Below are 26,897 nucleotides of genomic sequence, written 5' to 3'. Positions count from 1 at the left end.
TTGTAGGTTAGTTTGCAAAAAACGAAGGGTTGCAGGTTCCTTATAAAATTTAGGCGACGTACGCATGTTATTTTGTGAAGATCATATGTAAGCCGAGTTAAAAGAAGCAAGGTTTGATGCTTCAGAGTATGGGATAAAAGCGCTAAGAGAGTTTTTAATAGGGGACATAACGAACACGAAAGTTAATCATCGAATGCTTTGATCATTGATAAAGATTATAAGTGACGAAAGTAAGGTTTGGATGGTTGGGTTAAGAGAGGGTCGAATTGTTGTTTTTAGTGAACATTACTAATTTAAGGTAAACACATGCACAGCTGCTACCAATCGATGGGTAACTGCAGTAGTAAATAACTAAATATTAACAACAACGAATATTGGGAGTAGTTGGACTTAGAGTACAATCAGAGGCGTTGGCCACCCAACTGCTATGGCACTGGTTCTAAAATCCAGTTTACTTTTTTCTGTTTTTTTTTTTTTTTGGTAATTTAACTCCAGTTTACTTGCATCCCAAGTGTAGACATGAAGTCGGAAACTTTTAACCGTTATTATTTTCAGATATCATGGGGAAACCTACAGAATCAAAGTATATATGTTAATGGAGGTTCTTGGCGTGATTTTTGAGTAAAAATGATGCGGGTCCTCTAGGAAAAATGAGTAGCAGTAAGTGAGAAGAGAGTAATGTCTAAGTCTTTATCGTTTAGTAAGTGAGAAGAGAGTAATCTCTAGTCTTTATCGTCTAGTCTTTGTCGTTCTAAAAGAATCTAGAGTCTTACATTAAAGAAAAATAGAGTTAAGCTACAAAGAGACCTAATTTCCTTTATATGTACAATACTGAAGTATGAGTGGTATGATTCTCACTTCTCGGTATGTTACAATAGTTTTTTGTGCTAGGTGATGATTCTCAGTATGTTACAGAAGTTTTTGTGTTAGGTGGTCGTCTTTTTGACTAAACATGACGAAAATATAATGTAAATGGATTTTTTAATTTCCTTTTCATATCGAGTGTGCATTTGGGTAAGAGTGCTTGCATATATAGATAGATATATGTATAATTGACAACTCCAAATGTTTACTAAGTAAACAAACCAAAAGGGAGAGAAATTTTGAATTAGATGGTGGACTAAGTGTCTTAACCCCTATTTGGAAAACATAAAGTGAGTTCAATTAACTAATGCATGGGAGAAACCGATAGATATGTTCCTGTATAGTGCTCAATGCATGAAACTAAGTCCAGACTTTTTTGGATGGGTTCCTTGGGTCTTGCTCCTCACCTTGTCCCTGAAGTTCATCAAAGCACACATCAGTAAATCCTAAATAACATGAAACTGTATAGTATATGCTTATATTATGGTCAGATTACAAACCATTGGATGAGGAACCTCCATAGCCCTGACATTTGTCACCTTAGTCATAGCTGCGTCAAATGCTACAATACAGCCGAATCTTCACCCGCTGCACCTTATAAAGCATCAACGTTTCAATTCAAAGAAAGTATTGAGTTTCAAATAATTAAAGGACTTATGTGATATTAAGAGGTTTAAGATATATGCTTAAGGAGAGAACCTGAGAACATTAAAAGCACTTGCGTTAGGCGCTATAGTTTTCCGAAACACTTGGCACATGAGATGTAGCACCATCTGTTTGTAGTTCCTATATAACTTTGGTTGTGTATAGAAACTCAATAACCTACCTGTGAATGAGGTACATGGGTTTAATATTCCAAGTATGAGAAAACTTGAGAAGGTGGTAATTAAGAAAACATACTTTTGGTGGCGACTCCATAAAGTAGGTCGTCAACTCCGCTAATGAAACAGTCTCCAGCTCCTTGACACCCCCTTACTATGACACACTGGTGGAGTCACCACAGGCTGTGCAAGGCACACAATCTGGAAGTGGGATGAAAGCAGAATGTGAGGAAGAAGGTCCTATACTCCTATGTGTGAACAGGTTCTATCTGATGCATTACATTTAAGGTCCTTCATCAAATAAACTCTAACTTGCCACAACATATTTGTCAATATCACAAACTTGAGGTACTTGAAGTAGAATTATGAGTAGTACATGTCAAAGACTTCTTTCCCAGCTGCGGTCTCAGAGTCAAGGTAGAGATGTGTGCCAAAAGTACCGTTCAAAAATAGACGGCCTGGAAAACACACGGGAATTAATAAGGGATACTTAAGTACTAAACAGATAGAAACTAACATGCTTTTGACGAATATATATGTATGTATGCAACCAAAATTCAGAAACACAAAATACGCATACCCCCAACTTTCTTAGGATTCACACTTGTAGCAATAACGACTCTCGGCTCTCTCCCATAACTGTCTAATTTGGTATGGAACGCAAGAGCCAAGGAGTCAAACATCCTCACACAAACGTTTTCACCACTGCAGAGAGAGAACAACTAAACTCAATTCAACAGATGCAATAAAAGCTTCCTTAATAACACATGTCGTATATAAAATGAAATGAACATGCGAAGACGCAGAGTTAGCATCACACGCTGTGCCCCTGGTAGACGGTCTGGGATTGTGCTTCGGATTGCATTCACCTCACCAATCGCGTCTGATAAATAATCAGGTGGGTTACTTTAACACATGCCTATCACAGAACCAACTAAAGGACTAAGTGTACGAATACATACCAGGAAGTTGTCTCCCAGTGTTTACGAACTCAAGTATCTGACTATATGCCATGAATCTGAAAAGCTCCATAGAGATGGGCCTAGCAGACACAGTTACCTTCTCAAGAGAGATCCCTTCATTGAACCGAATCGAGAAAGGAGCATCAAACAAACGGAAGTTGGTGTTGCGACGTACGACGTCAAATCCGGTTAAGGTGTAGAGGGAGCCTTCGCTAAGACGTTCCCTGAACCTAAGATGACGGTTCGCACTGACAGTTCCTTGTGTTAGGTTGACTGTAAGCGAAGAGAAAATAAAACGTTTAGACAATGTATTTGGGAAGGAATGTTAACTGCGTTATACTTTACAGAATCGGGATGAAGTAAACTGTAAAACAGATTCATGGAAAAAAAGGCTTACATTCTCATCGACAAAGAGCATGTCAACACTCATGAGTTCACCTCCTTTCGTCAGATTTCGCGCCTCCCAGAACCGCAACAACCGAACCTCCGCAACGTTAGAGCACCGGAAATTGAACAGAGTAATCTTCTGGTTCTTCTCAAAGTTGTGATAATCATGTGTGAAAGAGGAGGTATTTATACCGGAAGTAACTTTGTGAAGCGAAGAGGCGGATTGAATGCTAAGAGGAGTGGAGCAATCACCAATTAACAGGGAGTAAAGAGGAGAAAGTGGAAAGAGTGTAACGGTCATGGCATCAACTTTGTCTTTCAATTCGGAGAGGCGGCGACGGTGAGAAGATGAGACCTAGAGGAAAGAAGGATCTGAGCTTGGAGTTGCTCTGTAATGACATGGGCTTAGAAACACATAATCACGTTTAGAAAAAAAGCCCAATTCGAGTGTATTAACAAATCAGAGAGCGACACTTGTTATTATTCCCCCCCCCCCGGAGAGAAAAACTCTACTTTAGTTGTATAGATAGATAGTAAATAAAAACTTTTTTTTTTTTAAATCCATAGGGGATGAGATGTCCATCCTTGTTGGCTGTACAGCCGCCCACTGCTTCGGTTGCCGGTCTTCTCGTGTCATCTAGGGAGTAGCTAGTTTCTAATGATCGCTTCAAGCTTGTTCTCTTCACTGACATTTAGAACTAGACCCGACTGGAAAATTGGTCGAGAAGTTGCCTACCCGAGCCTCAGGATTCCACCGGACAAGGAATGCAATATTGCCTGATCCAGCGGACCACCAAGCGCAATTACATCCCGGAGAAAGGACAGACTGCAGTGATTGGGACAGGCTGCAATTAATCTAATCCATCCAATTTCTTTGTGATTGAGCTTCCGAAAATGCTATAATGCGGGTCCAACCTCGTAGTTATCTTTTCCGAGATGCGGATAAATTATGTAGAACCCCCGACTTGGCTTTGCTTTGCCAACTAGCAGCTAGAATATATATTTTACTCTACTTTAAAATAAATTAATTCTTTATCTATATGTTCACGTGCTTTTTTGCATATTTTATTTAAACAATGATTGTCACTGGCGACAAAAAGAAGAAAAATTGGAAAACGCATGAAGAAGGCCTTTCAAGGTCTTATAAAAATATTATTTAGAGTGGCAGCAAGAATCTGTAATCAGTATCTGCCCACAGTTGCGACCTTCTTCTGTTCAATAAAAACCTCTTCACTCTCACCAAGAGCCACCACCACAGCAATGTCTATCCTTCTCCCTGCCAATTTACAACAATGCCCTTCTCCCTCCCTCTCGCCGTCAACCCCACTCTTCTCCCCGTGTCCTTCCACCGCTTTCTCCTTCGGCAGAACTCGCCTGAGATGCCTCAGATTGGTTACTTCCTGCGTCGCCTCCGTTCAAAGCACCGTCGCTAATGGTTCTGTTCCAGCTCCCGCTGTTGTCGTGGAGCGAGAGCAGATTCGTCTTGGTCTTCCTAGCAAAGGACGCATGGCTGCCGACTCCATCGATCTTCTCAAGGTGAATGGTGTTTCTGTTCCGATGAAAATTTGCATTTTGATTATTATCTGGTTAATGCTATAGATTAACAAGTATTTCGCTTCAAACTTGAGATAATTTACAATCTGCTTGTGTTTAACTTCAAATCCTCCTTTGATTAAAGACTAATTATCTCCCCCTTTTGTTTATTGATTTCCCCACAGACGTTTTTTTCTTATGAAGCTTTATGTTCTGTCTTCGTCGTCATGTGTTTAGTATAGTCTCTCATGTTTGTCTTGCTTTTGAAGCTTCTATGGTTATCTTAATACGGTTCCTTTTGATTCTGATACTCTGATGATGTGCTACGTTTTTGGTGAAATAATTGGAGGAAGTTGGTATATATTTTCGTATCTTGGCTGTTTTGTTTGTTGATGCTAGAAACTGTTAACCGTAGCAAAGCTTGCTTTTTTTCTTCTTCTCTGAAGTGTTGTCTCCTTTCACTTTGAGTGAACCGGAGATAGTGATATGTAATCTCGTAGCTTGTTCTGACTCTTTTTATTTGTTGTTTCTTCTGTGGAGGACTGTCAAATATTTGTAAAACAAGTCAATCCTAGGCAATACGTTGCACAAATTCCCCAGGTAAGTATGCATTCAACGCCAACATGAAAAGGACACTGTGTTTTTTTCCATGTCTTATATTTTTTTATCTTTTCATGTCTTCCAGTTACCAAACACTGAAGTCTGGTTTCAACGTCCAAAAGACATTGTCAGGAAGTTACTCTCAGGAGATCTGGATCTAGGTATCGTTGGTCTTGACACACTTAGTGAATATGGTCAGGTAAGTCACCACCTTAATTGTTTTTTCTTGAATGGGATATACTTAGTGGTGGTTGGTTATTATTATTATTATACTCCTTGTGGAGATATAAAAAAAAAAAAATATATATATATATATATATATATATATAAACTAATAAGAACAACCAGTTGACGCTTAGTTCTCTTATTATGTGATTCTTCGACACTATTGTTGAGTTGGGCTGTAAGATTTAGTATATGGTTTTTTCACTAGGAAAATGAAGATCTTATCATTGTCCATGAAGCTCTCAACTTTGGAGACTGTCATCTGTCCATTGCGGTAGGTGCTAATCTATTGTGGTTGGATTTTTCTCATATCTTTACTGTGGATGGTTTTCTTATTGCATGTCAAATGATCTCAGATACCCAACTATGGGATTTATGAGAACATAAATTCTCTCAAGGAGTTAGCAGAGATGCCACAGTGGAGTGAGGAGAGACCATTGCGTGTTGCTACTGGCTTCACTTATGTATGATGAGTTACAGATTCTACTTTTGGTGCGCCGTTGTCATTAGTTTTCTCTCAGCATGTATTTAGCTGCAATATAATATTTTGGGAATGATTCAACTGGTTTTCGCAGCTCGGCCCCAAATTTATGGAAGAAAACGGCATAAAGCATGTAACGTTTTCAACTGCAGACGGAGCCCTGGAGGCAGCTCCGGCGGTGAGATTATACTCTTTTACATAAAAAAAAACATAGTCTTTCTTCAACACTAGGCTAATAACGACTCTTTTATAACAAAGACGTCATTTTTTAAATGAAATATATAGTTTGCTGCATATCCATGATTACATACAGTGTAGATATCATTATTCTTTGTTGCTTGTTTAGAGCTTATTTCTCTAGTCTGAAGTTAAAAATTGCGCATAGTTGAAAGAGTTTTCTGGATTTTGATGTATTGTTTATCAAACGAAACGCTTGTTAGCATGTAATGTATTTACTGTTAGGCTGTGACATGAAAGTTTTTCTCTAGCCTGGGACAAAGGACACTTTTGTGCAGTATTTGTTGACACATATTTGCATGTCAACTAGATGGGGATAGCTGATTGCATTTTGGACCTTGTGAGTAGTGGGACGACACTCAAAGAGAACAACTTAAAAGAGATTGAAGGAGGGGTTGTGCTGGAAAGTCAGGTGATATGAAGTTCTTGGAGCCTTTTAATCTGTATGCTGGCGGCCATACTTTTCCTGAACATTTTGTTTATAAATTTCAGGCGGCACTTGTGGCAAGCAGAAGAGCATTGACCGAGAGAAAAGGAGCATTAAACACAGTACACGAGATTCTCGAGAGATTGGAGGCCCATCTTAAAGCTGATGGCCAGTTCACTGTACGCACTTTGTGTCTTGTGAAGATGTTTCACTTTCTTTTCCTTAATATTGTCATTTTAGGTTGTTGCAAACATGAGAGGAAATAGTGCTCAAGAAGTGGCTGAGCGTGTGTTGAGTCAACCATCACTGTCAGGATTGCAGGTAATGTTTCCTAATGGTGGAAGTTCTTAAGCCTTTGCTTTTTGTTTTTTTCTCACTGATCGTTTATGGCTTCTCTTATATTGAGCAGGGACCAACAATAAGCCCAGTTTACTGTAAACAAGAAGGAAAAGTATCGATTGACTACTATGCCATAGTGATTTGTGTGCCCAAAAAGGCATTATACGAGTCTGTGAAGCAACTAAGAGCGGTTAGTAATCCCTGCAATTTCTTGCTTACTAATCTCAGTTCGACCCCGAACCTTTAAAATGGTGACGTGCTTGGTTATTCTCGTACCACTTTGCACTTGGCAATATTCAAAAAATGATTTGTTTATGGTTTCCTCTCTCTTGGTTCTCTAATCACGTTCACCAATGTTATCACAGGTGGGTGGCAGTGGGGTATTAATTTCACCTCTTACCTACATCTTTGATGAGGAGACTCCAAGATGGGGTCAACTCCTGAGAAAACTCAAGATTTAGATGTTTTGATGATGAACACCTTCTATGAAAACCCTTTGGTGTAAATCTCTGGGTTGGTACCTTCGTGTCAACTATATATAGTTCTGTTTCTTCTCTCTATTGCTGTTGTAATTTCTACCTTGCTTTTCTGTATGGATCATGTGGTGAATCTGCTGGAGCAATAATAAAAGAAATAAAAGATTGTTTATGTTTTAAGGCTTTTAAATCATCTTTGCACTAGGGTATTTGATATGAACCAAAAAGCTTACTTCCTTTTAACCTAATTAAGTTAATTCTTGGAAGCTTGTCTATTATTAATAATTTGAATTCCTTATATAGAGATACAACTTTGTAGAATATGGAAAATTTTTAAACTAATATAAAAAGGAAAACTTCAAAACCAATTATTAAATAGAAAATTACCAAAACTCTTAATGTAAAATATCACAATCTATCTAACCATAGTCACATATCATTATTCCCCTCTTCCATTCAGAGCTTGTCCTCAAGCTCCAACTAATGATATCTAGACAGCCATATGGTAGCAACCACTTCTCTGACTCTATGTTGTTTGATTCCATTAGGAAGCTAAATTTTACCACAACTGGTGCTATCGTTGATTTCTTGGAGTTCAGAGATTGTTCAGATTCTAACACGAGTATGTTGTTAGATTGTTATACAACCAACAATGGATCTTGCTGCAATAGTGTCTCTGACTCTATGAGGTTAGACTCCTCTGGCTCCGAAATTACAAGTAGCTCTAGGCTTTCCTTCAAAATAATTGTCTCCAACTCTGCTTGTTTTTTCATCATCTCTTGCTTCGACGTCGCTTGAATGTTCTTCGCAATCTCAATTATCTCACCAAGTTGTGCAATCTTCTTGTCACAACTCACAGATATGGATTTCCAGAAATCCTTGTCTCCCATCGGATCGTTCGGCTCTGATACTAAATTGATATGAACCAAAAAGCTTACTTCCTTTTAACCTAATCTCTCTTAGAGATTAAGTTAATTCTTGGAAGCTTGTTTATTATTAATAATATGAAACCCTTATATAGAGATACAACTTTGTAGAATGTGGAAAACTCTTAAACTAATATAAAAAGGAAACTTCAAAACCAATTATTAAATAGAAAATTACCAAAACTCTTAATGTAAAATATCCTAATCTATCTAACCATAGTCATGTATCAGTATTCTAGCATGTTTCAAATTCGATGCTAGAAGTTATCAGTCTATGATGACTCGGTTCTGTGTATACACTGTGACTTTCTATAATCAGAGTGTTATTTGATTAAAATTATATTTTCTAAAATATTTTATTTGATTATGATTGTTAGATGATGTCGTAGGATGAAAGAAGGAACAGGCGTTCCCTGTTTTGCACACAAAATCCAAACAAAGAGACCAAACAAATAAAGAACATACACAGAGATATCACAGATATTTATGAGCATATATACATATATATACACTTCAAAGTGTAGATGATTATCTCTGGATTTTAGGTGCATTAGCTAAATAGCGCGGAGTGGAAGATATATGTAGTGTAAAGAGGTCTAGAAATTTCAGTTGAAGATCCTTACTTCTTGAAGAAAAAGAAAAAGTCTCATAAAAGAGGAATGATAGGTTTCTTCTTCTTTTTTGTAGTCTTCGCAAAATACCCATTTTTGTCTACTTTGTTTCCGTCAAGTATCTGAGCAAGTGTAAGATACTCCTTCGCCATCTTGCTCATCAGCTCTTTCCTCCTTCCTTCTTCTCCATTTTCCTTGAAGTTCACATACTTGTTCATATCAGCTGCACTCTTCCCCTCAGCATCAGCATCGATTTTAGTCATCTTTACCATGTTCTTATATAGCTCAGCATTTAAAGATGCCAAAACCGCCTCTGTGTCAGACTCTCTCTCCTTCAACATCCTCACCTCGGTCTTTGTTCCCATTATCTCAGCTTCAAGCTTCTTCAAAACATCCATGAACTCTTCTTTCGAATCTTGAAGAGAATAAGGCAAGGAAGGGCGCTGGTTCCGTGGAAAATGTTGGTTATAATTGGGTTGTAACCCGAATGGGTGTGAACTATATACTTGGATAATGATTGAATCGCCGTGCTTTCCTTAAAAAGTATTTCGACCCTATTCCAAACTTTGGGTTACACGAGATCCCTTTGTAGGATAAGACAATCAAAGTTTCATTCTTGTTCTAGGCTAAGATACAAGAATAACAAATAAAGGTTTAGTGCTTATATGTGTTTCTTCAAAGATCTTTGATGATCTTCGAACAATGAATCTTTATGTGTCTCTCTCTCTTACTAACTATTAGTTTTTGATCTTCAATTTTGTTTTTCAAGTTGTGATTCAAGTTATAATTTTCCATTGCCCACAACTCCTTATATAGAGTACTAAAGGTTGCAATGGTTAGCACTAATAGTTACAATGGTTAGTGAAGAGTTACAACATTAATACCAATAGTTACAATGGTTAGACAAAAGTGACAATGGTTCATCACCAAAGGCTTTAATCACCAATGGTTACAATGGTTTATCACCAAAGGTTGCAACCATTTACCACTAATAGTTACAATCACAAACAGTTGCATTTGTTCATCTAAAACAATTGCAATGCTTCACTTTAATGGTTGCAAGGATTCACTTAAATATCCAACAATCCTCCCCCATTTAAGTGTAATCATAGATTCATTAAATAATTAATACATATATCAAACTCATGCATAAATGAAAATGTTTGAAGAATTGAATTTTCATTTTAGTGTGTAATACACATTCCAAATGCCCGAGAACCAGAATGTCCTACGGATTGAATCCCTCAACCCATTTTGAGCACATGAAGATAATACACACACGTGTTTCCCCACTACTCTAAGTGTTTACCCGACACTATTATAAGCCATGTGTCCCAATCCATTCATGAATGTATACAAAGCCAAGTCCCAACTTATTGAAGCGGCATCACTTCACACTCATATAAATAAATACTTTCAGTCATGCACCTGCAAATGCATTTTTTCAAAGTATTTATTAAGAATAAAATTTCAACCTAGCCTTTTCTTGGTCCAAGCACATACTTTGGGATGATATAAAAAAATGTACTTTCAATCTTTAAGTGTAGGCTTTCCACATTGAATTCAGCCTCTAATGTCGTATCAGAGGGGAATTGGGTATCCCACCATTAAAGATTTCAAATGGACTTTAAACTCATCCCTAACAGACTTAATAACCAAGTCTCTAGCTAATCATTCGTCAAATGATATGCTACATTTCTTTCAGACCGAATAAACCCTTATGGTATTCCCCCCGTGAGTGATCAGCTCACATATTGTGCTATATCAAACGCTAGGTGTCGCGATTTACCATTATACACTTAGTTATAAACCTTAACCAAGATTTTTTACAATCATCGATAGAAACTGGTGATACTATTTCGGCCACAACGGAATCTCGTAAAATAAATTCTTTAGCCAATATGCCTATTTATCGGCATATGCTAATATTACGAATTCCTATTCTATAGTCAAATTTTTCATGCAACTTTGCTTCTTGGAAGCCCATGAAATTGCACCTCCCCAAGCAAAAATACTCAACCACTTATAGAAGAATAATCTTCTATATTGATAATCAAACTTGCATCTAAATTTCCTTCAAAGGAAATCTGACATATAACAAACCATAATTTATGGTTTCATTCAAATACTCGAGTTGTGATATTTCTTGTCAGGCATAAGACACAAACTTCACACTCTCATTCCATGGGAGTTCTTATTGGAGAACAATCACACAATTGAACTTATTAATAACTTTCTCAATAGAATGAGATTGGGTATTATATAGTTCTTTACTTGTATGTGTGATTCAAATTTCAAGAATCACATCAACCTCCCCCATGTCTTTCATTACAAAGCTTGATGACAATAATGCTTTTGTAAGCTCTACTTGTCTATGGCTAGTGCCAAAGATCAATATGTCATCACATATAAGCAAATGATTGTTCCATTACTGGATTCATCAATTTGTTATATAAACACTTATCATAATGGTTTAACTCAAACCACTTGATAAGACAATTTCATCAAACATTTGATGTTACTGTCTAAGTGCTTTCTTTAGCCCATTCAAATAAACAAATACATTTTAAATTTATTACAAGGCAGAAAAAGATATTTAGGTGGCTTTATATACACTTCTTTCTAAGCCATCGATCCATACCATGGATCATAGTCCATAGCACTGACCATGAACAATATGTTTTCCACTCATGACGGCTCAGCCTTAACCACAAGTCATTCGCATCCTTTCAGTAACATTATGCTTGCACTCTTACGGTAACCTGATAGTTGCACCCTTTCGGTGACATTATATTCGCACCCTTTCGGTGATGTTACATTCACCCCTTTTCGGTGATGGTACATTCACACTTTTACAGTCCCGAACTGTTTGCACCCTTTTAGTCCCGAACCGTTCGCACCCTTTTTGTCCCACACCATTCGTACCCTTTTGGTCTTGAACTATTCGTACCCTTTTGGTTCCGATCCCTTCGTACCCTTTCGGTCCTGATCCGTTCGTACCCTTTCAATCACGACCCATTGCATCCCTAGGATCACGTCACGTTCACACCCCTTGGGTTATGATACGCTCGTACCCCTTGGATCACGACACGTTCGTACCTCCTGGATCACGACACGTTCGTACCTCTTGGATAACAATACACTAACATCCTTTAGGTCACGATACACTCGCATCCTTTGGATCACGATGCACTCGCATCCCTTGGATTACGATGCACTCGTATCCCTTGGATTACGATATGATCGCACCTCTTTGAAAGTATACTCTCTCAAGCATTTACAACTTTCAAAGCTTTGATTTTATCTCTGGCACAAAATCATAAGTTATAGTTCACAACGAAAATACTCTTTAAGATTGTTTGTTATAATTGGGTTGTAACCCGAATGGTTGTGAACTATATACTTGGATAATGATTGAATCACCGTGCTTTCCTTGAAGAGTATTTCGACCCTATTCCAAACCTTGGGTTGCACGCAATCCTTTTGTAGGATAAGACAATCAAAGTCTCATTCTTGTTCTAGACTAAGATACAAGAATAACAAAAAAAACTTTAGTGCTTATATGTGTTTCTTCAAAGATCTTTGATGATCTTCGAACAATGAATCTTTCTGTCTCTCTCTCTTACTAACTATTAGTTTTTGATCTTCAATTTTGTTTTTCAAGTTGTGATTCAAGTTATAATTTTCTATTGCCCACAAGTCCTTATATAGAGTACTAAGGGTTGCAATGGTTAGCACCAATAGTTACAATGGTTAGTGAAGAGTTACAACCATTAATACCAATAGTTACAATGGTTAGTCAAAAGTCACAATGGTTCATCACCAAAGGCTTTAAGTTACAATGGTTTATCACCAAAAGTTGCAACCATTTACCACTAATAGATACAATCACAAACAGTTGCATTTGTTCATCTAAACAATTGCAATGGTTCACTTTAATGGTTTCAAGGATTCACTTAAATATCCAACAGAAAAGATGACAAAGAGGAAGTGTGGGCCGTGTGGCTGAGTCTAGGACTAGCGGCAATAGGACTAACCGGTTTAGTAGTCTGGATGTGCTAGGACTAGCAATATGACTTACCGGTTTAGCAATCTGGCCGATGCTAGTACTTACCGGTTTAGCAATCTGGCTGGTGTTAGGACTAGTAATAGGACTCACCGGTTTGGAGTTTAGGGCATGAATTTTTCCTGGTAGCAATATCCGTTGCCCAAATGTGGCAACTGCTTCTTTTACCGAGGTAAAAGGACGAGAAGTGTCGACATGATGTTGCTTGACTTGTTTATTTTCTTTCATCGGTTCCATTTACATGGAGGAACAATCGATAGAGAAGAAGGTGCTGTATTAAAATAGTTGGAACAATAAACATCCATCTCGTCCGTACAACAAATTATATTTCTTGGGGTGATAATGTAATACAGGTTTGGTATCTTTGCTTTTACAAAAAATTATAGGGAGAGAGACTTGATGACCGTTGTGTAAAGGTGAAGACAGGACCATACTAAGATCCATGAAAAGTTGACTTGCCAACTACTTCTTTATAGTTAAAATCAGTTTTAAGTCATATCCAAATGTCTACAATGCCAATCACATACATCCATTTAAATATTGTGGGCCCATGTTGTGTCCGGTTTCTTTTGGTCGCGTTAGGTTGGAGTTGGGCCTGAGTTGTGTTTACCACGTTGGGTTAGATAAGTTAATTTAACGCTGCGTTTTGTACTAACCTTGATTAGGGCTTCACTGTTATCTTTCTCCCAAAAATCAACCTCGCCGTCTTCGTTCTTTCTTAATCTACAGAGCAAATGTTTCTCATCTCATCTCTTAACCTTCCCTGATATCGCTTAACCTTCCCTGTCGTTCAATTATTCGTTTTAATTCGTCAATAATTGTTTTTGACTTTAAACCCAAAAACGATTTCGAGCCCTCAGTTTCCCTAACCTCAAATATATATATAGGAGAGTTTTGAGAGGGGGATCCTCAGAACCACGGTCTGTTTATCTTCTTTATCAAGCGTACAAAAATTCTCAACAAATGTCTTCCGATGCTGTTGTTGCGCAATCCGCTTTCAACGCTCTCCGACACGGTAGATATGTCCAGTTTTCGATCTCAATATGTTTTCCAAGAGTCCGATGATTTTTGGTCTTTAGCAATGTTTCCTTCGCAGCCGTAGCTGTCTCCTTCACTCACACCATCAAAGGTACACACTCTCTTTCAAAACCGTTTGATACTAATCTATACATATAACAAAACCTAACATTTCTCCTGTCCCAAACGCAGCGCTGGAGCCATTCTTCAATCATCTGCTTCTCAGTTCCTTCTTGGACAATCAATTCCCATACCACTATGGTTGTCTTTAGCTCCTGTTCTACTCGGTAACCACTGACTAAACTCATTTTCTTATGTTTTTGTGTCCAAAGTTTGTTGGATTATACCTAAAAGAAAATCGCAGGAGTTGCAACGGCTTCGCTAACTGAGTTATCATTCAACTGGCTTGGATTCATCAGCGCGATGATATCAAACATCTCTCTCACTTACCTTACCATCTTCTCCAAGAAAGCCATGGTTCTCGATTCTCTTCTTCACGCTCCTTATTATAAGTCTCTCAAGTTTCCATGTTGAGATTATGATTGTGTTTTCATCGTCTGCATTCTGATATGGACAGTAAAATGTCTACGCTTACATCTTCATCATCGCTCTCATCGTCTGCATTCCTCCTGCCATCATCGTAAAGTCTTTTGAATCCACTCAAATTATTTATTATCAGTTACGTGTAACTCAATCAGGTGATTTATTAGGGTTATTGGTTTATCTTGTGGTTAGGTTGAAGGGCATCAACTGTTGAAATATGGTTTCAGCGACGCGATTACAAAAGTGGGAGTGACTAAATTTATATCTGATCTCTTATGGGTCGGAATGTTTTACCATCTCTACAATCAGGTAATGTAAATTCCCTTTTCAAAGTTTCCATCTTTACCCCTTAACATAAGAGAACCACATACGGTTGCACCATTAACTCATGCTGTTAGAAACATTTTGAAACGTGTGTTTGTGATCGGGTTCGCCATCGTTATCTTCGGTAAGAGATTACAACTTTTTTTCTTTCTGAGGCATAACTACGGATTGTAAATAATGAAATAATAATTAATGTACTTTGAAAATGATTAATATTTGCAGGAAACAAGATATTGACACAAACAGATATCGGAACTGCAATAGCCATTACTGGTGTTGCACTCTACTCTATCATTAAGGCCAAGATCGAAGAAGACAAAAAGGTCAATTCATTATTCATAGTCATTTTCTTAAAAACTTAGATTAGTAACACTTATGTATATATTGTTAACATAAGTCATCAGTACCTCGAGTCTCTTGATAAAGTGTGACATACTCAGACTTTAGTCTATCTACTTGAGTCATTAGATATTTCAAGATCTTCAAACAAACCATTTGCCTCAGTTTATGAGAAAAAGTTCAAAACTGAAAAAACGCTATTCTTCTTTTTGTGCATTTCCGAGCTCAAGAAACTATTCATTGAGCTTATCTCTACGTATCTTCACACAGTCTGCCTTTTGAATATTCCGGCAAGGAACTAACTCTTTCGTCACTTCCACCATTTTCTCAGGCCTGAAGAAGAAAAATAGCAAAATGAAACAACGAAAAAGCTTGAAACTATACATTTTCAAAGCCTCAAAACTTGATAGAAGAAGAAGAAAAAGCTGAGGATAAATCGGATATAGAGAGAACTCAGAAGAAGTTTTGAGCTTCTTGGTTTGCTCAAAACTTCTCCAATGTCCGCATACAGTTAATGGTATCCATCTTTTGAGTCTTAACTCCGTTGCTGGATCTGGCTTCTTTCCACGATCCTGTCTCTATCAGTTCTTATCCTTCTTGTCCTCATTTTATACTTTAACGTATTGATTATTTTCCTGTGATTAGCTTTTAGGTTAGTAACGCAGCTAATCTATAATTGTAATAATATACTAATTTTACAAGTTGCAGATATATAATTATACGGTATGTTATCATTCACATGGGATTATAGGGATGTTAACTACGGGTTCTGTTTATTATAAGTCCATCCCTATTTTAACCCTATTATAATCAAGGGTTAGAGCTGGTACCAGGGTTACCTCATTTAATTGAAAAAAATATTTTATTTATTTTTGTTCTAAAATTTTAAAGATAAAACTAGAAAAATTAAGATATGATATGATTCTTTCATCCAATTTGTTTAGCTTCAAAATCAAAAAATTTCCTCCCAAAATCGCAAAATCGAGTTTTTGCTCCACAACTAAAAATAAAGTTTTTCCGTCAAAAAACAAAAATTGTGTTTTTTCCGCCAAAACCTAATTTGAGTTTTTCCACCAAAACCACAAAATCAAGTTTTCCCGCCAAAACCGCAAAATCGAGTTTTCCCGCAAAAATCGCAAAATCGAGTTTTCCTGTCAAAACCGACAAATCGAGTTTTCCTGCCAAAACTGTAAAATCGCGTTTTCCCGCCGAAACAACAAAATCAAGTTTTCCGCCGAAACCGGCAAATCGGGTTTTCCCGCCGAAACCGCAAAATCGAGTTTTCCTGTCAAAACCGGCAAATCGAGTTTTCCCGCCAAAACTGTAAAATCGCGTTTTCCCGGCGAAACAACAAAATCAAGTTTTTCCTCTCAAAACCGCAAAATCGAGTTTTCCCGCCAAAACCGCAAAAACAAGTTTTCCCGCGGAAACCAGCAAATCGTGTTTTCCCGCCGAAACTACAAAATCGCGTTTTCCCGCCGAAACCGCAAAAACGAGTTTTCCGCCGAAACCGGCAAATCGGGTTTTCCCGCCAAAACCGCAAAATCAAGTTTTTTCCGCCGAAACCGCAAAATCGAGTTTTCCCGCCAAAACCGTGAAATTGAGTTTTACGAGTTTTCCAGAAAAACTTAATTTTACGTTTTCACGGGAAAATTCGATTTTGAGGTTTTGGCAAAAAACTCGATTTTGATTTTTTGGCGGGAAAACTTGATTTTGAAGTTTTGACGAAAAATTCGATTTTGCGTTTTTGGAGGGAAAACTCGATTTTGTTGTTTTAGTTGAAAACTCGATTTTGCGGTTTCGACGGAAAATTTCGTTATTTAGTTTTTGGCGATAAAACTCGACTTTAAGTTTTTTTTTTGGTGAAAAACATTATTAAATATTGTATAATAGTTGTGTGAATCAAAATAAAAGGGTTAGAATTTAAACTCTGGTCCTATTAGGGCCAACCATATTTAAACCCTGTTCAAAAAATGAGGGTTAGAGTTACAAATGGGTTTGCAGAGGGTCAGGGCTAACCCTGTTAGGTTGAAACCATATTAACATCCCTACATGGGATACATATATGCGTAAAAGTATGTATGTGTTGCGTAATTAAGTATATGATTATTTATATTTTAATGGACGATGACGAGAAAGCTAAAAAAATCTTGTGGAAGGGAATGTATCACCCACGAATGGTGGTGTCAATCTTGGACATCACTTGCTATTGTTTTATTCGATTTTTATATAAAGTAAAATTTTATGTTACTTGGCTTTTTAATAGGTCAAAAGTCTTAAGATAAATTTTCATTTGATGATTTTCGATAAGATGTTTTGTAATTCTCAGCGACACTTATATAGATCTAATGACTCAGTAGATAAATTTGATATACGTTGCCTTGGCTACTCTCTTCAAATGCAGTTTCGGTAAACTCGATTTAAATATATACAAACTTAGACATTCTACACATTCAATTACTCAGTCCCCTCTCCACCTCACATTTCAAACTACGCTTGTACTTGATCCACCACAACACAAGTCATATGGTTTTACCTTTTTTTTTTTAATTATACATAGGTATCCTGGCCCACAGAAGTGATCCAAACTAGTCACGTGTTGCCACATGTTGGTTCTCTGTCCCTACCGATGCCAAAATGTTAATTCCCCAGTGGCCGGGATTCGAACCCAGGTGGCGGTACTCACAGCTGTAAGCCCTTTACCACTAGAGCTAGAAGCCCCGGTTAAAAAAGATGGTTTCACCTTTTTGCCGGGAACCCAAACATTGTAAATAGTCATTCCCACCGTGAATTGAACCCGGGTGGCGATAGTTACAATTTTAACCCCTTTACCACTAGACTAACTCACATTGGTAAATATGGTTTTACCTTCATCAACAATACATGAAACTTTTATTTTAAAACTATAGCAACCCAAGCATTTGTCAACATCCCCGCCCAAGCCCCTAGTATTAGTAAAGAGTAGAGAGTTCTAATAGCATTTCCAATCATAATTTTAAACCTCTAGTGTCACTTGCGAACCGAGAGAGACAGTGACAAATCTTGATAATGATAACCTTATTATTCATTTTTCTATTGAATAATTAGTGATTTTGTATACGTAAAATGAAACCCATCAAATACAAAACTGAACGTTTAAACTTTTAAAATCTCAAATTCTAGAGAAGACAAAAATCCAATACCCAATAAAAATAAAAATAAAAAGACAATTAAGCAGGGGTGAATTAGCTGAATAACAATAATGAAGACAAAAATTAACAAAATAGTCATGTAAAGGTCTAGCTAGGTGAGGGACATGGTCGGTCTTGAGATATTGAAGGTCCAATACAACATACAAAACCGAGACCCCTAACTATATATAAAAAAATTTCCTCATAAAAAAATCAATTTATAATAAAAAAGTTTACAACAACTTCAAAACTATTAAAATTTGATATTTTTTTTGTAAAATAACACTTCATAATTTGTTTTCTGAAAATTATCTATCAAACTTTTATAATCAAGGTTTTCTGATCATATTTTTCTTAGTTGATAACATAGCCAAACCATTAAATATGTTTTGTAATATAGTTAATCGCAAGTAATATTTTTACAATTGCAGTATTGAGAAGTTTCTTTTGGTTGGAGCATCTGAAACCGAGATTGTAAACATTAGACAATCTATATATTTTGATAACTTTTTTTGGTATTTTGGTCTTGTAACTCGTACTAGGAGGTAGTAGGAAAAGAGCGAACACAATTGCCTGTAAAAAAAAAGAATAATTTAGTCTGAAAGATAATTATTTATGTTTATTAGTTAGTTCTTTTTAATCTATTCATATTAAATAACATAAAAAAAATATGTACGATTTAATTGTGTTTGTATATAAAAGATGTATCCTCACTTTTTTTTAATTTGTCTATACTACACATTGATCCATTTAAGTAACAACAATAGAAAAAATATACCTCATTTTTTTATGAATCATGGGCCCCATACGATTGTTTCACGTGTATGGGGTCAAGCCCCGGCTTGGTGAGGGATGTGATATTTTGTCACAAAACTAGACGATATATTCCTATTTCGTGCCCGTAATGCACATGCGACACCCATAACGTATGAGTTTGTGATCGTGGGCATTTTATTTTACTTATTTTTTTGTTAAACGGTTTTCAATTAATAAATTAACCGATTACAGAAAGCTAGAAGCATCAGTACAATAACATTAGAAAAGAAAAGGGAGAAAAATCAGAGGAAGCTGATAGAGAACAGAGTCAGGGAAACAGAAAGCAATTATCATGCGGATCAAACCAGAAATTAGCCAGAAGAGAACCACGCGAGAAACCTTTTGCAGTCATCGCTTATTAGATCTAGAGATCAAGCTCCATTAATAAAGCAAAGAAGAAGAAGATGAAAGTTTGTTATGATTAAATTGGTAAATTTTGTTACAATATGGTTATGTATTTATACTATCTAATATCGGTATCAGATTTATTCAATCGTATCACAATACCCTTAAAGTTTTATTCTCTGCTGTTTTCGTTAGGTGTTTAAGCATAATGTCTCAAGGTCAACTTTTGGAGAGGAAAGGTGCGGGGATGGTTTGCAAACCATTGAGGGGTTCAGTGCCTCATTTTGATAATTCCGAGCTTATCAAAAAATTGATTGGCAGATGTATGAACCCCAAGAAGCAAGATGTGAAAGCCTTGATCATCATGCTGCCAAAAATTTGGAAAATGGAGGAGAGGATTGTCGGAGCTGATCTTGGACTTGGGAGGTTCCAATTCGATTTTGATCCAGAGGAGGATATTGAAGAGGTCCTCAGGATGCAGCCTTATCACTTTGACTATTGGATGATCTCGCTGGTCCATTGGCAGCCGGTGAGGGAGAAGAGTAATGATGTGCCCCAGTCCATGGACCAGATCGATCAGAACGTTCCAGACGTCCCAGTTGAGGTTCATCCTACCGATCAGATCAGACAGATTGACCGGGCCGTGTATCGGCTCGACACGCGAATGTCCGGATTGAAGCTTCGTCCAGATCCTCGACCAGATGCTCGAACTGAAGCCCGTCTCTCCAGGCCAACTCGACAAGCCAAGACTGATGGTCAAGTCAGAACCAATTTAGCTCGAGCCAATTCCGATTCAGACCATGGCTTCTCTCTTTTGGCTCGATTGGCTCGTACCGCATGTACCGACGACCGTGCTGATGATCTTTCTACCTTGTTCGATCCGATCATGGACTTTTCCTTTGGATATTTTTCTAAGGCAATGATCCTTAAGTTATCAGAAGACTTGGGCTTTGTTGGAACGCAACTTGTCCGATCAGAACGTCCCGCTTATGTGCTGATCCTTACCGCTTTGGACTTAGCCGGTTCAGATGCATCTGGACAGAAGCCGAACGGTCACTTTGACTAGTTTTCTCTCTTTATTTCCGTGTATTGACTAGATCTTGATCTAGATCTACTTTTCTATTTAATGCCTAGATCTACAAAACTCTATAAGTATGTAAACTCTTCATTGGTAATAATTAATCGATTTTTGCATAAACCTTTTGAGTTAAACTCTTTGTTCTTTGTCTAGAACTTGTCTTGTTTCTCGGTGAGTCATATCCAAGCAAACACCTCTCTAAATCGTTGGTCTTGTGAGTCATATCAAGCAACGGTTCGAGATTCTTCTTTTGGTGGACTTGTGAGTCATATCAAGCACCATCTGAAGTTGGGAATATCGAAGGCCAATCCGCATCCTTCGTGAGACCCTTCAATCCATATAGTTCTCCATCTGGAGTTCATATCCAAATCTGATCTATTAGAGTGAGCCGATCTTAGGGTCCTTCAAGTGGTATCAGAGCCGCTTGTTTGGTATCTTCTAAATCATTCATCTTTCTCATCTTCTATTTCTAAATCATAAACACTTCTTCTTCTATCTATCTTGAATCCGGGCCCCTCATTACCATCCTTTACATATAAAAAAAAAGAAAAAAAAAGAAAAAGAAAGATCGATCTATAAAAAAAAAAGGAATTCGAAAAGATTTCATTTGGGGGATTGGTGGTGGAAGAGAAAGCCTGCTGGCTGAGGATAAATCCACCCTTTGAAGTGGTTAAAACGGATTTCCAAAACCAAAATCTCTTATCTTTCTATCTTGAGAAAATTCCCTTTGTGTTTACTTCGATTTGTCCATTGGGATTCTTAGATCTGTTCTTCTTAGAACCTTGAGTGGAAACTTGTTTGTGTGACCATCCAAATTCTGAGAGAAACACGTGAGTGGGTGAGGATCAAACACTTGAGAGTTTGAGGATTTTTCTTTAACGTTTTGTGTTTAAGAAATTTCAGGAACCATGAGTAGTGATGATGAACGGAACCGTCCCGGAAACTCAGTTGCTGGATTGTCTAACCTTCAAATACGTGCCTTGAATGATTCTATGTCTAACATGTTGAACGCAGGTTTAGATCAGATCCACCAGAGGCTTGATGAGATTCAGGCTAGCCAAGCTCCTTCTATAGCCGGAGCAAGAAGAGACCGTCCGCGTAGGAACACTCGGTCCGACGATGAGATCGGAGAGGAGGATGATCAAGAGGACGAGGCCAGATCAGCCTACCATCCAAGAAGAGGTCCTAGAACCCGAGATCCAGGTGATGTCAATCCTTTTGCTAGAAATGAACGTACTAATGATAGATTAAGTGGATTGAAACTAAAAATCCCATCTTTTGAGGGTAAAAATGATCCTAATGTTTTTCTTGAATGGGAAAGAAAAATTGAACATGTCTTTGATTGTCAAAACTTTTCTGAACTTAAGAAAGTTAGACTAGCTGTTACTGAATTATCTGGCTATGCTATTAATTGGTATGATCAAGTTGTGACCCATAGGAGGAGAACAGGTGAGAGACCGATTGAGACATGGGATGAGTTTTCTATGCTGATGAGGAGACGATTTGTTCCTGCTCATTATCACCGAGACCTCCACCAGAAACTCAGACGCTTGCTTCAAGGCACTAAGTCCATGGAAGACTACCACCAGGAGATAGAAACCTTGATGATCAAGGCCGATGTAGACGAGCCCATGGACGCCACTATGGCTAGGTTCCTCTCTGGGCTTAACCGAGACATCCAAGACCGTATGGAGCTTCAAGAGTATGATAGTGTGGAACAGATGCTACACAAGGCCATCTTGATCGAGCAACAAGTTAAGAGGAAGAGTTTCTCAAAGCCTGCCATTACCTCTAAACCGGCCTACTCTCCTAAACCGGCTTTTTCTCCTAAGCCAAGCTACCAAGACAAAGGTAAGTCTTCTTCCACAACACATAATGCTTTTAAAACTGATGTCCCTGCTCGTGATGACAAAGGAAAGGCAGTTGATACTTCTGGCCGAGCAAGAGACATTAGGTGTTTCAAATGTCAAGGTCTAGGACATTTTGCAAAAACATTGTCCCAACCAACGAGTGATGATTCTCATGGTGAATGGAGAAGTTGAATCTGAGGATGAACATGAGGAAAAGGAGGATCTTGGACCAATCTTTGATGATGAGGACGAGTCCTTTGGATATCCGCATCAAGGGCCACTACTTGTTGCTAGGAAAGGCATGATCGAGTCTATCTTCGATGAGACGGACGGCCGCTTAGTCGATGGTTCCGATCCAGCCTTTGATGATGAGTCCAATCCGATCTATGATGAGGAGGCTTGCTTCGACTATCCAGCTCATGGTCCTCTACTTGTAACAAGAAGATCTCTGAGTGTCCAACCCAAAACCAATGAAAAAGAACAAAGGGAGAATCTCTTTCATTCTCGTTGTTTAGTTTCTGAAAAGGTTTGTTCTTTGATTATTGATGGTGGGAGTTGTACTAATGTTGCTAGTGACACTCTTGTCAGGAAACTAGGACTTGCTACTCGGCCTCTCTCTCATCCTTTCAGGTTGGAATGGCTAAACGAGGCTGGAGAACAGTATGTGAAAGAGCAAGTCACTGTCCATATTACCATTGGCCGATATGAGGACGAGGTCGTTTGCAACGTTCTTCCTATGGACGCATGCCACATTCTCTTGGGCCGACAATGGCAATTTGATAAGAGAGCCGTGCATGATGGCTGTTTGAACCGATACTGTCGATAAACTAGTAAAGAGAAAGGACGAGTTCTCGTCGGTGGGTCAAGACAAAGACGTGTTTTATTAGATCAATGAGTCGAAACAGTGTTACAAAAGGGGGAGAGAACAAAGGAATTAGTCCGGCGAAAGCTGGTTCGTCGGACCGTACAAGTCGGCGAGAAGTAAGATAAGAAACCCTAAATCTAGCCGAAAGTGAGTGTAATAGTTTGCGGACCCCCTCCTTGTTGCCTTTTCTCCTCCTTTTATAGAAACATGCTCGTTAACCTAATGTGCTCTGTCCTTACGGGCCTCCTCGAGTGGTTGGTCCGAGGTGTCGGGCCGCTGACTCGAGTCATCGAGCCGACGACTTTCGGTTGGTCGTTTCACCGATCAAAAGCAGTCTAAAGCCGAGTCGACCACCGGCTCGCAAGTCGACGAGCCGACTTTCTTTGTTGTGATCATGTGGCTGGATAATTGTCTTGTGGGCCTTTTGGGAGGGGCTAAGCCCATACCCAATAGTAAGTCCCCCCAGTTCGCTGAAGAGTAGCGTAGCTGACTCAGAGAATTTGGAAGTAGGGTTTGCAAGACAATCGTTCCAGGTTTATGATCTCACTCGATTCCTCGACTGTGTGAGCAGCTATTTTATTCTCACTCCGTGATTTGACTGATTCGATTTGGACCAGCGGTTTCTTCCGGTTTTGATTTCGACTGTTGGTCTCGATTCAAACCGGTCTTGGTTTTCCTCGAGAAGTCAAAACGTCGCGAGTCGTGTTGAGCTTCACGCGCCCAAATGGGCCGGTCTAGGCCCATCTAGGCCTAATGATGACGCCTTAGGGTGTGATGCGCTCCTTCCCTTATAAATACCCCCCTCGCATCTCATTTTCTCCACTCTTCATCCGGTTCAGGTACTTTTTCTCTCTTGCTTTCCGCTTCTCTCTCTAACTTTGTAGTCTTAGTCCTTTGAGAATGTCGTCGGGCGGTAGCGGTAGGCTTTCCAGGGCACAGAAAGGGAAGGCTGTGGCGAGAGCGACCGAATCGAGTCCTGCTCGTGTCGTCGAGTCGAACTCTCCCTCTGACTTCGAGACGATTCATCGTGAAGCCATGATGGATACGGAGAACATGGATACGCCTCAGCGAGTCCTCGTTGCTGAGTCGGCACGTCAACTCCGCGAGAAGAGAGAGGCTGCTTCATTGATTGCGAGAGACGGTCAGGGTGGGGCAAGTGAAGGAGAGGCTTCTCTCCCTGACTTCGTTCCATGCTGTTATCACCCCGAAGGAATCTTCGAGGATCTCCCAGCTTTGGCGCCGAAACAGATGCGTTCTCTTGTCGTGGAAGGACAAACGTGGGAGAACGTCGAGGAGACTCGTTTGACTCCTAGCAGCGTGAAAGCTTTGCTGAGAGAGTGCGGAGGAGTCGGAGTGACTTTCGTAATCCCGACGAGGTCTCAGAGGCCGTGGTCCCCTCTGTTGGGGTTTCAGTGTGTCTACGAGTCATACTTTCAGAGCGAGACCAAGCTCTGGTTTCTGATTCCTCGACTCATCACATCTTATACGAGACGTCGTGACGCAGCGATGAGCCAGTTCTTGAATGGCGCATTCCGTATTTCGGTAGCGTTGATGGTGACGGCGGCGGAGATCGATATCTCAATGAGCGTGCGGACTCTTGAAGAGCTGACCTACGTTAAGTCTATGGGGGACGGATTGTTCTCGATTCAGATGAGGCCCAACTACAATGTGATTGTTGACCATCCTAGAAGGACGGCCAATTGGCAGCACTTCTATTTTTACGTCAAATCTGATGGTTTCGCCTTAGAGGAGCCGCCCGACGATTCCTTTCGATTTTTATGGAATCATAAGCTCGATAGAGCGCTGTTGTTAGCTTATCGACTGTTTCTTTCTTTTATTTTCTGACTGACGAGTCCTCGTTTGATTACAGTCGATCACCCAGATTCGGCCTCCTATTCAGAAGAGTTCATTGCTAACGCCCGGGCCGTCGTGTCGCGTGTTCAAGTAAGTTGGAAAGACATCACCGTCGAGGGGATTCGAGGAGCCACCGATAGGATTTCGAAGAGTAAGTTTTGTTTTCGTGATTACATATTTTTCCTGCCTCGCGTCTGTTCACTCGAGGCCTTTATCCGGATCTGACTCGTCGACCTCTTGGTGGGGACTGGAGATCCGATTTACCACCTTTGATTACCGGCAACAAGCGGCGCTTTTCGATATTCAATCGTGCCGAGCAAAAGGTGATCAACGCAGCTAGGGAGATGAAATAACTTTCGGACTTGAGCGCACTAATCAAGAAGAAGTTGAGCGAAGGGAAAAAGACGTCTTCTGCGACTCCCGGTGAGACGATTCTTAGTAAGACGACTCCTGGTGAGACGACTCTTAGTGAGACGACTCCTGGTGAGACGACTCCTAGTAAGGTGACTCCTGGTGAGAAGACTCCTTCAGAGCCTCCCCCTCCTGCTGTTTCCTCGGGACCAATCAATATCGAATCCTCGAGGGAGGACCTCATGCAGTCTTCTGAACGAGAGACTGCCGAGCCATCTGTGACAGACGGTAATAAGAAGAAAAGGTCTGCTCCCGATTCTTCTGCTTCAATCGACGCCCAAGCGAGGACTGGGTCTGATGAACCTCCGAGGAAGAAGAAGAAGAAGAAGGAGAAGAAAAAGAGGAAGAAGTCTACTGAGGGGCATTAGGAACTTATCGGGGACGCTGAGGGTCACGAACCTGTTGTTCATGAGGGCTCTTCTCGTGATGCTGCAACTCGAGCTGTCGTTGAGTCGAGCGGTTCCCCGAACATCCCGCTAGAGAAGAGGAAGAAGTCTTCCTGTGGGAGTGATGCGTCCGCTTATGCTGCAAAGACTCCTTCGGTGGCGCCTCCGACGACCACGGGGGGTGGCTCAGCCTCGGAGGAACCTCGGATCAAATTCCGCGATCGCGTTGAATTCAAGTATGACGGCGACACTCCACTTGCTTGCGCTCCGTCGGAATGTGCTGAGCTTATTCGACAAATTCGAGGTGGCGCCAAGGATATGCCTCCTGTTAAAGATCTCCTCTTCAAAGACGCATATGTTGATGCAGCGAGGACCAAGGTTTTGGTAAGAATTACTCTCCTCGTCTCGCCTTCTCTATATTCTTAGTTCTGATCCTCCCCTTTGTTTGTGCAGAGCGATGGGAGCATGAACTACGTCGTTGAGTTGTACGACACAGCCCTTAAGGAGACCATCTCCAAACTGAAGCAATCAGATAGACTCGTGCGAGCGAGGGACACGGTTCTCAATCGCAAGACAAGTGAATTCAGGGCGACGATCGACAAGGCAGCAGTGGAGCAAAGTCGGTTACTCGCAGGGAAGAAAGCTCAGAAGGAGAAGTTTATGGAGAAGTTCGGGGAGCTGAAGGACAAGTTCAAAAATGCCGGTGAGAAGATCAGAGGGCTCGAACGAGAGAGAGAGCTGCTTTGGAAAAAGAGAAAACTGCTTTGGAGGAGAAGAGGGTGGCCACGGCTTTAAGGCATCTGAAGGAGGTCAACCGGTTGAGGGACTCTCGAAGTTACGAGGTTACGCATGAGCGAGTCCGCGTTCAAACGGCTATGATTGTAAAAAGAAATCATCGTTTTGCTAAAATTTGAGACCTCGAGAAGCGTCGTGGCGACTTCGAG

The 26,897-nt window shown here is 39.6% G+C and overlaps 5 protein-coding genes across 7 annotated transcripts; 4 read left to right on the top strand and 1 right to left on the bottom strand.

The window, feature by feature from the left end:
- The first annotated feature begins 4,055 nt into the window (after positions 1 to 4,055).
- LOC106396589 (ATP phosphoribosyltransferase 1, chloroplastic-like) lies at positions 4,056 to 7,532 on the top strand. Of its 3 annotated transcripts, none has more exons than XM_048753522.1 (11): positions 4,056 to 4,570; positions 5,108 to 5,167; positions 5,253 to 5,366; positions 5,601 to 5,666; positions 5,749 to 5,856; positions 5,968 to 6,051; positions 6,421 to 6,522; positions 6,603 to 6,716; positions 6,778 to 6,858; positions 6,947 to 7,066; positions 7,242 to 7,532. In XM_048753522.1, the coding sequence occupies exons 1-11, from the start codon at positions 4,154 to 4,156 to the stop codon at positions 7,335 to 7,337; spliced, it is 1,362 nt and encodes a 453-aa protein (XP_048609479.1). In that variant the 5' UTR covers positions 4,056 to 4,153; the 3' UTR covers positions 7,338 to 7,532. The 3 variants fall into 3 exon arrangements, with proteins under 3 accessions (XP_048609479.1, XP_048609478.1, XP_013692473.3); XM_048753521.1 differs by having other exon boundaries at positions 4,077 to 4,570; positions 6,947 to 7,127; XM_013837019.3 differs by having other exon boundaries at positions 4,077 to 4,570; positions 6,947 to 7,139.
- A 1,392-nt stretch (positions 7,533 to 8,924) lies between these two features.
- LOC106393010 lies at positions 8,925 to 9,287 on the bottom strand. Its single transcript, XM_013833766.2, has one exon. The coding sequence runs from the start codon at positions 9,285 to 9,287 to the stop codon at positions 8,925 to 8,927; it is 363 nt and encodes a 120-aa protein (XP_013689220.2).
- A 5,265-nt stretch (positions 9,288 to 14,552) lies between these two features.
- Positions 14,553 to 15,916, top strand: LOC106391087 (triose phosphate/phosphate translocator, chloroplastic; the record flags this gene model as incomplete). The annotated part of the gene is given in 4 exon segments (XM_048755606.1): positions 14,553 to 14,612; positions 14,708 to 14,963; positions 15,062 to 15,162; positions 15,510 to 15,916. Coding segments are annotated over 4 exon segments (423 nt in total), but the record flags the coding sequence as incomplete, so codon positions are not given.
- Positions 15,917 to 16,555: 639 nt separating this feature from the next.
- Positions 16,556 to 21,061, top strand: LOC111205197. Its single transcript, XM_022700648.2, has 2 exons — positions 16,556 to 19,593; positions 19,705 to 21,061. The coding sequence occupies exon 2, from the start codon at positions 19,718 to 19,720 to the stop codon at positions 20,573 to 20,575; it is 858 nt and encodes a 285-aa protein (XP_022556369.2). The 5' UTR covers positions 16,556 to 19,593; positions 19,705 to 19,717; the 3' UTR covers positions 20,576 to 21,061.
- Positions 21,062 to 21,495: 434 nt separating this feature from the next.
- On the top strand, positions 21,496 to 23,263 carry LOC125585891. The gene is made up of 2 exons (XM_048755605.1): positions 21,496 to 22,438; positions 22,626 to 23,263. Exons 1-2 carry the CDS (start codon positions 21,496 to 21,498, stop codon positions 23,261 to 23,263), a joined length of 1,581 nt encoding a protein of 526 aa, XP_048611562.1.
- Positions 23,264 to 26,897: the final 3,634 nt, after the last annotated feature.

Source organism: Brassica napus, chromosome C4 (genome assembly GCF_020379485.1).
Source record: "Brassica napus cultivar Da-Ae chromosome C4, Da-Ae, whole genome shotgun sequence".
Taxonomy (NCBI): Eukaryota; Viridiplantae; Streptophyta; class Magnoliopsida; order Brassicales; family Brassicaceae; genus Brassica; species Brassica napus.
This window is presented reverse-complemented; position numbering and strand designations above follow the sequence as displayed.